This window comes from Aethalodelphis obliquidens, unplaced genomic scaffold (assembly GCF_003676395.1).
Source record: "Aethalodelphis obliquidens isolate GAN/ISIS:26980383/991018 unplaced genomic scaffold, ASM367639v1 scaffold61, whole genome shotgun sequence".
NCBI lineage: Eukaryota > Metazoa > Chordata > Mammalia > Artiodactyla > Delphinidae > Aethalodelphis > Aethalodelphis obliquidens.
In genome coordinates, this window is record NW_020838005.1 from 3,100,438 (window position 1) to 3,113,200 (window position 12,763).

Here is a 12,763-nt window from a genome sequence, read left to right on the forward strand (position 1 = left end):
TTGCCCTTCATCCTTATGCCCACTGTGCTAAGCAGTGAGACCCAGACCTGACTTCTGTTGTAGGTTGACTTGTGGTCCCCCCAAATTCCTATGTTGAAGTCCTAGCCTCCAGGACTTCAGAACGTGACTGTAGACTTTGGAGACAGGGCCTTTAGAGAGGTGATTAAGTTAAAATGAGAACGCTGGTATGGGCCCTAATCCAAGCTGACTGGTGCCTTTATAGGAAGAGGAGTTCAGGATACAGAAGAGACACCAGAGATGCACCAGCACTGAGGAAAGGCCATTGTGAGGACTCAGTGAGAAGGCAGCTGTCTGTGGGTCAGGGAGACAGGGCTTGGGAGAAACCAACCCTGCCTGCGCAGTGATCTCGGACTTCCAGCCCCCAGTCTGCGTGTTGTGTTGGGGCAGCCCAAGCACTCAAATACGACTTGCCCCTGGGCTGCAGAGGCTCCATTTGTCAGACTGGGACTCAGGAAAGCCAGTCTAAAATTATCTGCTTTACAGCCCTTTCAGAGGGGGATGGGCTCCACCAAGAGCTCCAGCAAGCTCACTGCCCTCTCCACGCGACCTGTGATACACTTGTGTCTTGACGTATCTGAAGGTCTCTTCTCTCACTGGATACCGTACTCTGTGAAGTGACTGATGGAGGCCCAGTGTCCACTCTTTACAGCAAAGGAAGCCGGATGGGTCTAAGTGATTCAGCGCGGGAGGCTGGGCGACCTAAGTAGTTGTGTCCTTGCTTCTCCATCCACCCACGTTTACAGTATTTTAATGTATATGAGATCCCGGAACGGGATGCTTTGAGGTTGGGATGCTATCTTCTTCCATTTGTATCCTGGCCACTGGGACTGTGCTTAGCATGAAAGCACTTAATAAAGATCCCTGAATAAGTTAATGAATCTTATTCTGGCCAAGAGAAGGAAGCTTTAGGATTTAAATCAGAAGAGAAATCTCTGGTCTTTTGTTCTTTTCTTTCTTCCTTCTTTTTTCTTTTAGACGAGGAGACAAAGGCTTAGAAAGTGAAGTGACACAGAAGCAGAACCAGGACCCAAACCAAGGTCTTCTGAATCCAAGTTCTGGGGTTTTCTGCTCTGCCATTCACTGAACTGAATACACAGCCAACTGTGTGTGCACCCATGTCAGGAAAACAAAGACAATACCTATATTTTCAGGTAAGCACAGTCTCTTTTTTTTTTTTTTTAAACATCTCTATTAGAGTATAATTGCTTTACAATGGTGTGTCAGTTTCTGCTTTATAACGAACTGAATCAGTTATACATATACATATGTTCCCGTATCTCTTCCCTCTGGCGTCTCCCTCCCTCCCACCCTCCCTATCCCACCCCTCTAGGTGGTCACAAAGCACCGAGCTGATCTCCCTGTGCCATGTGGCTACTTCCCACTAGCTATCTATTTTACGTTTGGTAGTAAGCACAGTCTCTTAGGTTCAGCATTCAAGTGTGAATCTACTTATTATGTTTCAAAGGACCTGGTATTATTCCATGTACATCCTGGTATTTGCCTCTTTCATCTTTTCACTCCCTTCATTAAAATTCTCAATGGCTCCCAACTGAGTCCCAAGTACAGAGACTGCACATAGGAAGCACTTGATACATTCAAAAAAATAAATTAATGAATAAATGAAAGCAGAGATAATTCTTAATTCCTCCCCCTGGCATTCAAAGCTCTCCATAATCTGGTACCCTAATTTTCAGCCTTCATAGACAAAATCCTTTGCTCTAGCTGGCTCAGTTTCCTCTCTGCTCCCAGAAGAATGCATCATTTGTAACTCTGCTTTGGTTGTTCGCCCAGACTCAGATCACCCTTGTCTCCCTTATTTGTCCATCCTGAAGTAGCTCACATCTTCAAGCCTAACTGAAGCCACCCCTCCTTCTGGCTTGGTGCACAAATAAGGATTTGGAGTCTGGAAGATGTGGGTGGAGGAAAAGGAATCTACAAAGCCTTCTGAAATAGAGGTGCAAGTTAGGAAGAAAACCTGGAAGAGACAGAAATGGAGGGATTGCAGTTGCTTTTGCCACTCAGAGAAACTATAACCTCGATCAAGTCACGATCCCGGTAGCTGCAGTTTCTTCATTTATACAATGGAGCTTTAGACTAGACGGTCCCTAAGACAATTCCAGCCTTAACACTCTGACTTCCCATCAACCCAAGCAGCTGCTGTCTCTCTTTGTAGGGTCCCCAACTCTTTTCTCTCCTCTTCCCCAAGGCCATGTATGCACAAAGCCCTGCTCGCCAGAGACCTTGACCATCAGTCACCCCCTCTTTTCTATCTTCAACTTCTTCCTCTCTAATGGTTCTTTCCTACCAGCATTGAATGCGCTGAAAGTCTTTTCCATCTTTCAGAGAAGGAGGTGGATTTCCACTTTTGTCCATGATGGAATATCTAGTACCAGACTTACCTTCCTGCCGTAAACACCAATTCATTAGACAAACTATATTAAAAAAAATGTTTTCAGACATTAGGGAATGGGCAGTGCAGAATTGTGATTCCCAATAGAAAGGAAACAAATGAGATGAGCCCTAAGATTGCTTTGGCTTTCTGCCTGGAGACACTTTCCCGATGATGGTACAAGAGGTACCCAAGCAGAGCCAGTGGTCTCAGTGAGTTGAGGGGAGGCCAGAGTAGCTGGAATTTGCCAGACAGAGGATCAGAGAGGAGGGAACCATGTAGAGAAAGCCCTCCCGAAGTCAGCACTGGGGTCCCCTTGAATCTTTGGCTGAGTACTTAGTTATGCCCACATAGGAAAAAACTCCGCATCACCAGGCAAAGAAAACTATAATTCCCCAAACGGAACAATTCCCAGAGCTCATGTAGGGCTTGGAGATGTTTGAGTTATGACTAGCCAAAGGAGAGAAACCCCTCTGAACACCTGGATCACTTAGTAAAGACTCCAGAAGGGTCACACATTAGTAGTAGGGCTAAATCAGCCCTATTTGACTTCCCCTAGCAAAGCTTAGAAACAAGCCAAATGATGCAATCAGAGGATGGAAAGCTGTTTCACAAATAACTGTCTGCTAGAGCTAACTTCTATGCCCTTTAAAGGAAGAGAACAAAGTGCAGACACCCGACAACCTAATATTCACGACGACCAGCGTAAGGGTTAAGTAGTCAGGGTTCAATCAGAGAAGCAGGGTGAGTGGGAGTCATATATATAGGACATGAATTTATTAGAGGAACTGGCTTACACAGTTGCAGGAATTGGCTAAGCACGCCTGGAGTCCATAGGGCAGGCAGACAGCCAGGGAAGAGCACAGTAGGCTGGAAGCACGGTGGGGAGAAGAAAGAAGAGAATTTCAGATCTAGTCATTGTTTGGAATCTCTGAGCTCAGCGGAGGCCCGAGACCTCTTTTTTTTTTTTTTTTTTTTTGCAAGGTGATTCTCAAATGTATATGGAAATTCATAGATAGAATAACCAAGACACTGCTGAGGAAGATAGATGTGATAGAACTCACTCTCACTCTACTATAAGACTTTTAGACTGTATGGTATTGACATAAACGTAGACAAATTGACTGATAGAATGGAAATGGAGAGCTAAGAGCAGGCGCATTTATATAATTTATGACAAAGGTGGCACTGTAGGGCAATAATAAAACAGTATTTTTGAATTGACCCCTGCCTCACAGCCTAATTAAAACTATATATATATATATATATATAAAATATAATATAATAATTCCAAGGGGACTTTAAGTGTACGGAGCCCTTTTTTAAAGGCTTCCAAATGATTAAGTTAGGCCCACTTAGAATACTCTCCATTGTATTAACTTGAAGACAACTGATTATGGACTTGAATTACATCTGCAAAATTCCTTCAAAACGGCACCTAGATTTGTGTTTGATTGAAACTCTGGGAAAGGGTGTGTGTGTGTGTGTATTACAAAATAGCTTCAGTTTCCCTTCCATGCTCCAACTCCTATGAGAGAAATATCCCTTGTACCCTACCATAACTGGACACATACTAGAAAGGGAATTCTGGGAACTGTAGTTCAGCCTAGCCAAGGTGACATATCACAAAGCCATCACATTCAGCATCCATTAAAAGTTAGACCTTCATTGAAGCATAACCAGGAGACGCCCGTAACCAGGATAAAAATATAAACAGACACAGACATGACAGAGATGATGGAATTAATAGAAAAGAACTTTAAAAGAGCCATCATAAACATGCTCAAAAATTCAAGGGAAAACCTGAAGACAATAAGGAGAGAAATTAAAGATATTAAGAGAAATCAAACAGGACATCTAGGGCTGAAAAAATAAAATGTCTACAGTGAAAAATATACCAGATGGGCTTAGCTGTAGATTAGACACCAAAGAAGAGAAAAATCAATGAACTTGGAGATGTAGTAATAGAAATTCTCTAAGTTGAAGCACAGAGGGACAAAGATCTGAAGCAAAATGAAAAGGAAGAGAGCCTCAGTGACAGTATCATGTAGTCTAACATATGTGTCTCCCCAAAGGAGACAGGGATCAGAAAATAATTTCCAAATTTGATGAAAAATATAAATCTCAATATTCAACAAGTTCAGTGAATACCAAGCAGAATAAATAGATACCACATCAAAGCACATAATCATCTAACTGATGAAAGCCAGTGAGAAAGGGGAAAATCTTAAAGAAACCAGAGGAAAAAAGACACATCATATTCAAGAGAACAAAAATGAGATTTACTACAGAATTTTTGTCAGAAGCAGTGTAAGCCCGAAGTTAAAGGAATGGCATCCAATGTGCTGAAATTAAAAAAAAAGAACTGCTAACCTAGAATTCTGTATGTAGTGAAAAGATTCTTTAAAAGTAGAGTAAAATAAAGACATTTTTGATAAAAACAAGCTGAGATAATTCATTGCCAATAGACTAGCACTGCAAAAAATTGTAAAAGGAGTTTCCTCAGGCTGAAGGAAAATGACATGAAATAGAAACTCAAATGTACATAAAAAAATGAAGAGTACTAGAAATATTAAATGAGTGAGTAAATATAAAAGGCTTTCCCCCCCCTCATTTAAAAATCTTATAAGAGAACATTGAACACAGAAATCAGAAGGCGCTGGACTTCTCCCTCTGCACAGGATCTCACATTTTGATGTTGGCTGGGCTCTCACCTGGAGGCGTGGGGAAGAATCTATCTTTTAGCTCATTCAAGTTGCTGGCAGAACCTGGTTCTAGGTTCTAGGTTGAAGGTCTAAGGTCTATGTTTCCTTGCTGGCTGGTACTCAGGCTCTGCCCTCAGCTCGCTGAGGCCCCCATTTCTTCTCACATGGCCCCCTTCATATTCAAAGCAACAATGATGTATCAAGTTCTTACACTTTGAATCTGCCTGACTTCCCTTTTTATTAATCAGAGAAAGGTTTCTAATTTTTTCTTTTAGTTTCTTTTTAGAGCGTTTTTTTTTTTCACAGCACAATTGAGAGGAAGGTACAGAGATTTCCCATATTCCTCCTATCCCACCATGCATAGCCCCGCCCATTATCAACGTTCCTTACCAGAGTATCCCCTCTCAACAGCTCCTACCATTATCAACATCCCCTATATTTGTTACAATTGATGAACCTACTTTGACACATCATCAACGTCCAAAGTCCATTGTTTACCTTACATTCATTCTTGGTATTGTACATTCTGTGGGTTTAGGCAAATGTATAATGAAATGGATCTATTATTTATTTTTATTTTTATTTTTTTGCGGTACGCGGGCCTCTCACTGTTGTGGCCTCTCCCGTTGCGGAGCACAGGCTCCGGATGCGCAGGCCCAGCAGCCGTGGCTCACGGGCCCAGCCGCTCCGCGGCACGTGGGATCTTCCCAGACCGGGGCATGAACCCGTGTCCCCTGCATCAGCAGGCGGACTCCCAACCACTGCGCCACCAGGGAAGCCCGAAATGGATCTATTATTATAGTATCATACAGAGTCTTTTCGTATCCTGATAATCCCGTGTGTTCTGCCTATTCATCCCACCCCTCACCTCAACCCCTGGCAACTGCTGATCTTTCCACTGTCTCCATAGTTTTGCCTTCTCAAGAATGTCATAGAGTTGGAATCATACAGTAGTCTTTTCAGATTGCTTTCTTTCACTTAGTTATATGCATATAAGGTTCCTCCTTGTCTTTTCACAGTTTGATAGCTCGTTTCTTGTTAGTGCTGAATAACATTCCACGGTCTGGATGTACTACCATTACTTATCCACTCACCTACTGCAGGACAACTTGGTAGTTTCCAAGTTTTGTCAACTATGAATAAAGCTACTATAAACACCACATGCAGGTTTTGCTGTGGGCATAAGTTTTCAACTCCTTTGGGTAAATACCAAGGAACGTGACTGCTGGGTGGTAGGGTAAGAGTATATTTAGTTTTTATTTTATTTTATTTTTTGGCCGAGCTGCTCAGCTTATGGGATCCTAGTTCCTCAACCAGGGATTGAACCTGGACCCGGCAGTGAGAGTGCCGAGTCCTAACCACTGGACTGCCCAGGAATTTCCAAGAGTACGTTTAGTTTTGTAAGAAACTACCAAACTGTCTTCCAAAGTGGCTGCACCATTTTTATTCCCACCAGCAGTGAACGAGACTTCCTGTTGCTCTGCATCCTTGTGGGCATTTGGTTTGCTAGTGTTCTGGATTTTGGCCATTGCAATAAGCGTGTAGTAGTACCTTATTGTTGTTTTAATTTGCATTTCCCTGATTGACCTATAATGTGGAGCATCTTTTCATATGCTTATCTGTTGTCTGTATATCTTCTTTGGTGAGGCATCTGTTAAGGTCTTTGGCCCATAAACTTCTCTAATTTTAAGGGCTTATGTGATTAGATAAGGCCCATGCAGATCATTTCCCTCTTAATGTCAACTGTGCCATGTAACATAACGTAATCACAGGAGCGAGATCTCATCATGCTCGCAGATTCCAGGGCATGGGGATAAATGAAGATCACTGATATAAGAACAAAGGCAAGACACCATCACTTGCATTTAGCAGAGACTCAAAATCAGGCTGGGGAGTGGGAAAAGGGGAAGGCTTACCATAAGATCTTATTGAAGGCTTTTGGCATATGGAAGGTGGAGGTGGGCTAATTGTAAGCAGAACATCCCATGTGATTGTTAAGGGTAGCATATTTGGCTTTCTCTTTTTTTTGATTTTTTAATTTATTTGTTTTATTATTTTTTAAAATTTCTGGCTGTGTTGGGTCTTTGTTGCTGTGCACGGGCTTTTCTCTGGTTGCAGTGAGCAGGGGCTACTCTTTGTTGTGGTGCGCGGGCTTCTCATTGCGGTGACTTCTCTTTTTGCGGAGCATGGGCTCTAGGTGAGCAGGCTTCAGTAGTTGTGGCACACGGGCTCAGTAGTTGTGGCTCGCGGTCTTAGTTGCTCCGTGGTATGTGGGATTTTCCCGGACCAGGGCTCGAACCCGTGTCCCCTGCATTGGCAGGCAGATTCTTAACCAGTGCGCCACCAGGGAAGCCCTGGCTTTCTCTTTTTGTTCCTAAGTTGGAAGTGGAGGCAAAAATTAGGGAAGCTAGCAGTTACTGACCAAGTGCTGACTCTTTGGGGCTGGTTGCTGCAGAAGTTGTGAGCCAGAGATCTATTTTTTTATATATGGTCGGCCCATTGTCATTTTGTATATTCAGTCTTTCAAGGGATTAGTGGGAAGATTTTGGGGGAGCATTTTAGAAATTCTACCTATTGCAGATATCTACAAAAAATGTACTTACAGCTAACACCAAACTTAATGGTAAGATATTGAATGCTTTCCCTTTAAGATCAGGAACAAGACAATGATGTTCTCACCACTTGTATTCAATATGGTACTGTGGGTTCCATCCAGTGCCATAAGTCAAGAAAAAGAAATAAATGATATCTAGATTGGAAAAGAGAAGTAAAATTGTTTTAATCTCGGATGACATAATCATTTATGCAAAAAAATCCATGACATCAAAAAAAAGTTACTAGAACTGATAAGTGAGTTTAGCAAGGTTGCAGGACACATATCAATATATAAAAATTAATTGTAGATCTATATGCTAGCAACAAACAAATTAAAAGACAAAATGACTTACAATAGCATTAAATATTAAATACTTAGGAATACAATTGACAAAAAGTGTGTAAGACCCCAATACTCAAAACTACAAAATTTTGCTATAAAAATTAAACATGACCTAATAAAATGGAGAGATATACCATGTTCATGGATCAGAAAATTGACTATTGTCAAAATTTTAGTTATCCCCAAATTGATCCATAGATTAAAGGCAATTCCAACAAAATTCCAGAAGGCTTTTTTGGTAGAGATTGAAAAGTTTGTTCTAAAATTCACATTGAAATGCAAAGGATCACAAACAGTTAGAATAACTCTGAGAAAGAAGAACAAAGTTGGAGGACTTACACTACCTGATGTCAAGACTTATTATAGTGTTATAGTAAATAAGATGGTCAGTATTGGTGCCAAGATAGACAAATAGATCAACGGGGCAGAATAGAGTCCAGAAGCAGATGCCCACATATATGGTCAGTTAATTCTTGACAAAGATTCAAAACCCATTCAGTAGAGAAATGATAGTGTTTTCAACAAATGGTGCTGGAACAGTTTGATATCCATATGCAAAAAAGAAGCAAAACCTGGAAGAACCAAAAGAGAGAAGCAGACAAATCCACAATTATGGTTGCATATTGTAACACCCGTCTCAGTAATTCACAAAAGTAGGCAGAAGATGAGCAAGGAAATAAAAAAAGTGTACAACTTTTTCAACCAACTTGACTTAATTAAAACTTGCAACCTACAACAGTAGAGTCCACATTATCCTCACGTGCACATTGACCATTTCACCAAGATAGACCATATGTTAGATCACACGTCTTTGAAACCACGGGGTGTATTCTCTTACCACAAAAGAATTAAATTAGAAGTTAATAATAAAAAGATGATTGAAAACCCACATATTAGAAGCTGGACAACATAGTACTAAATAATTCAAGAATCAGAAAAGAGATCATAAGAGAAATTAGGAAATATTTTGAGATGGCTAACAATAAAAAAATATCAAAATTTGTGGAATGCAGGTAAAGCAGTTCACAAAGGAAATTTATAGCTTTCAAGGCTTATAGGTTGTTACCTATATTCCTGAACAACTGGCTATAAATCAGAAGTTCCCACGTCCCCCTTTGGGTTCTATTAATTTGCTAGAGCAAATCACAGAATTCAGGAAGCCTGCTTACTCACCAGATTACCAGTTTATTACAAAGGAAATTAAAGGATGTGAATCAGCAGCCAGACGAAGAGATGCATGGGGCAAGGTTCTGAATAAAGGAGCTTCTGTGGAGCCCTGGGGTCCAGGATGGTGGCACATGGAAGCATTCTGGTTCCACCTGGAGCTTTCTAGTACCCCTCCTTTTTGGTTGTCTCATGGAGCCTCATTACAAAGCCATGTATGATTAAATTATTGACCATTGGTGATTCAACCTCTAGCCCTTCTCCCCTCCCCAGAAGTCAGGGGGTGGGACTGAAAGTTCCAACAGTCTGTTCATGATTGGTCCCCCTGGCAACCAGTGCCCCCATCCTTAGGGGACTTCCAAAAGTCACCTCATTAACACAAACCCAGTTCTGGTGAAAATGGGCTTGTGAATAACAAGACACCTATTTCACCTTTATGGCTCTGAAGCCATTTCAGGAACTGAGAACAAGAGAACAAATATTATAACAAAAGATGCTCCCCTTGCTCTTATTTCTCAGGAAATTACAAGAATTTTGAGAGCTGTGAGCTACGAACTATGGCTGGAAGACTGAAATATGTATTTATTGTAAATCACAATATCTTTAACTACTTTGCACCCCTCAAAAAACTAATTCATGGTTTATGAAAAAACCATAATGAAAATATTTAAAGTATTGTGTAACAAAATTATGGGATATAATTAAAGTGATACTTGGTTATAAATTTCTATGCTTAAATACATTTAAAAAAAAAATCATGGGGCTTCCCTGGTGGCGCAGTGGTTGAGAGTCCGCCTGCCGATGCAGGGGACACGGGTTCATGCCCCGGTCCGGGAAGATCCCACATGCCGCGGAGCGGCTGGGCCCGTGAGCCATGGCCGCTGAGCCTGCGCATCTGGAGCCCGTTCTCCACAGCGGGAGAGGCCACAACAGTGAGAGGCCCGCGTACCGCAAAAAAAAAAAAAAAAATCATGAAACAGAAAAGAAGAAACAATCTTCAAGAAGCTGGAAATGAAATGGTATATTAATTCTAAGCATCATGAAAGAAATAATAAAAAAAGAACAAAAATTACTAAAATAATGATGGAGAGGATGAACAAGTCCAAAAGCTGATTCTTTGAAAAACATAGATGGAATAGCTACACTTCGAGGAATATTAACCCAGAGATAAAGAGCAAAAACACAAACAATAGAATAAGGAGCCATAACTGTAGAAGCATTAATAATTAAAAACATCTGAATAGAACACCGACAAATTTATGCCAATATATTTTTTAAAAACTAGATAAAATGGAAAAGAATCAGAAAACTGAACTACTAAAACTGACCTCAGAAGACCCAAAACCCAAATAGTTCAATAACCTGCCAACCACTTCCAAATATTTCTAGGTTCAGCTGATTTTAAAGGCAAATTTGTACTAAATCTTGGCTGAACAAGGTTTATTTATCCAGTGGTTTAAATATGTTATTGCCCTTTTGGCCTTCATGTTTTCTTAAGAGATGTCAGCAGTACAGTTAGCTCTCCATAGCCGCCTGTTCTGCATCCAGGATTCAACCAAAGGTGGATTGGAAATATTCCAAAAAAAAGAAAATCCAGGTAGTTCCAAAAAGCAAAACTATTTACATAGCTTTTATATTATATTAGGTATTATAGGTAATTCAGAGAAGATTTAAAGTATACGGGAGGATGTGCATAGGTTATATGCAATTACTGTGCATATAAGGGACTTGAGCATCACGGATTGGTCCTGGAACTAATGCCCCTAGGATACTGGGGGAAGACTGTAATTCCTATGATTACGTCTCTCTATGAAATATGCCATTTTCCTCTGGCCACTTTCAAGATATTCTTGGTTTACAGTAGTTTATCTTTTGTTACAGCAGCTTGACTACGATGTGCCTATATGTGTTTTTCTTCATACTTGTCTGGGGTTGTCTGTTCCCTTGCTTATATTTTGTTTCACCCCTTGTCTGTTTCTAGGTTTTAATTTCCATTGCTCAGTCCTTCGTTTCTGGTGTAGGTTGGAAGTGTCAGGAGTTGGGGTGGGGGGAGGAGGCAGAAATAGCCCTCTTGGTCTCTCTCCTTATCCCTCAATATGTATCAGGGCCCATCCCTGTGCCCTGAGGACTTCGTCTACTTTATAAACAGATTGCTCAGTTCAGGTTAACCTGCCCACTCCTGGCAAACACCACAGCCTGCCTGGTCACAGAAGCGGTACATGGGCCCAAACCCTATCCCTTGTAGTACAACTCGGATGGATTCCTAAGCCTAAACCATTCTCGTTACAGGTGGAATACATTTCAGGCCCACGCCACCGAGTGCTCTGAAGCACCAAACAACTACCAGCCAGGCTCTGGTCAAGGAGGACGAGCTCCCCCGTAGTTCAGCTGCTGATAAAATCTAGGGTCCCGGGGAGGAATATGACCTAGGGGTTCCATGGTCCTGCCAGGTTGCCCTCTCAGTCGTCAACTAAAAGCCCATCCAAGGCCCTGAATATGGCCTGGGGAACCTCTGCAGGCTGGGTCCTCACCCCACGTTGCCAACTGTAGCCATAAACCCAGGCCAGTGACAGGGCTTGGGAGTCCAAAGGATTACTATCTTAGTTTTAGACCCATAAATCACCTTGAAATTGGAAACAGCCCTGGAAATTCTGGATTGGTTGACAGATGTTTTCCCCAAGATGGCAACACACCCAGCCCTAGACATTTACACTTGCCTCAGGCCTATATAACAGCTTTCTACTTAGAAATTTTAAAATGTACGCTAGCCACTATTTGGGTATTTTTTTAAAAATTGAAGTATAGTTGATTTACAATGTTGTGTTAATTACTGCTATAAGGCAAAGTGACTCAGTTATACACATATATACATTCTTTTCCATATTCTTTTCCAGTATGGTTTACCAAAGGGTATTGAATATAGTTCCCTGTGCTATACAGTAGGACCTTGTTGTTTATCCATTCTATATTTACCAGTTTGCATCTCACTAGCCACTATTTGGAATAGCAGGTCCCTAAGCTCAGGAAATGTCATTAAGGGCTAACACCCTTGAATGGGATATTACCAGGGAATGCATTATTTTGACCAGTCAGCAGAACTCAGTGTCCCTTCTTTTTTTGTTTTTTGTTTTGTTTTTAATGTGCTTTTTATTTAAAACAGTTTTAGATTTACAGAATTATTGGATAGATAGTACAGAGAGTTCCTGGATATCCCACACCCACTTTCCTCTATTATGAACAATACGTACATTGTTACAAATGAACCAGTATTGATACATTATTGTTAACTAAAGTCCACACAGCATTCAGATTTCCTCAGTTATTCCCTAAATTTCTTCTTCTGTCCCAGGATCCCATCCAGTATACCACATTACATTTAGTCATCATGTTTTCTTAATCAGCATCCCTTTTTTACCAACCCAGTTTCCAATGTTTTACATATGTTCATTTACAATACAAAGTTTACTCTTGTAGAAGGAAATCCTGCCATTTGTGGCAACACGGGTGCACCTTGAGGACATTATCCTAAATGAAATAAGCCAGACA

The 12,763-nt window shown here is 41.1% G+C and overlaps 1 protein-coding gene across 1 annotated transcript in view; it reads left to right on the forward strand.

Annotated features, from left to right (window-relative positions):
* DPYSL2 (dihydropyrimidinase like 2) overlaps positions 1 to 12,763 on the forward strand; it is a 167,335-nt gene that overhangs the window by 28,263 nt on the left and 126,309 nt on the right. The window contains exon 3 of the mRNA XM_027088054.1: positions 997 to 1,172. Coding sequence (XP_026943855.1) covers positions 1,137 to 1,172 — 36 coding nt within the window. The 5' untranslated portion in view covers positions 997 to 1,136. The remainder of the gene's footprint in view (positions 1 to 996; positions 1,173 to 12,763) is intronic.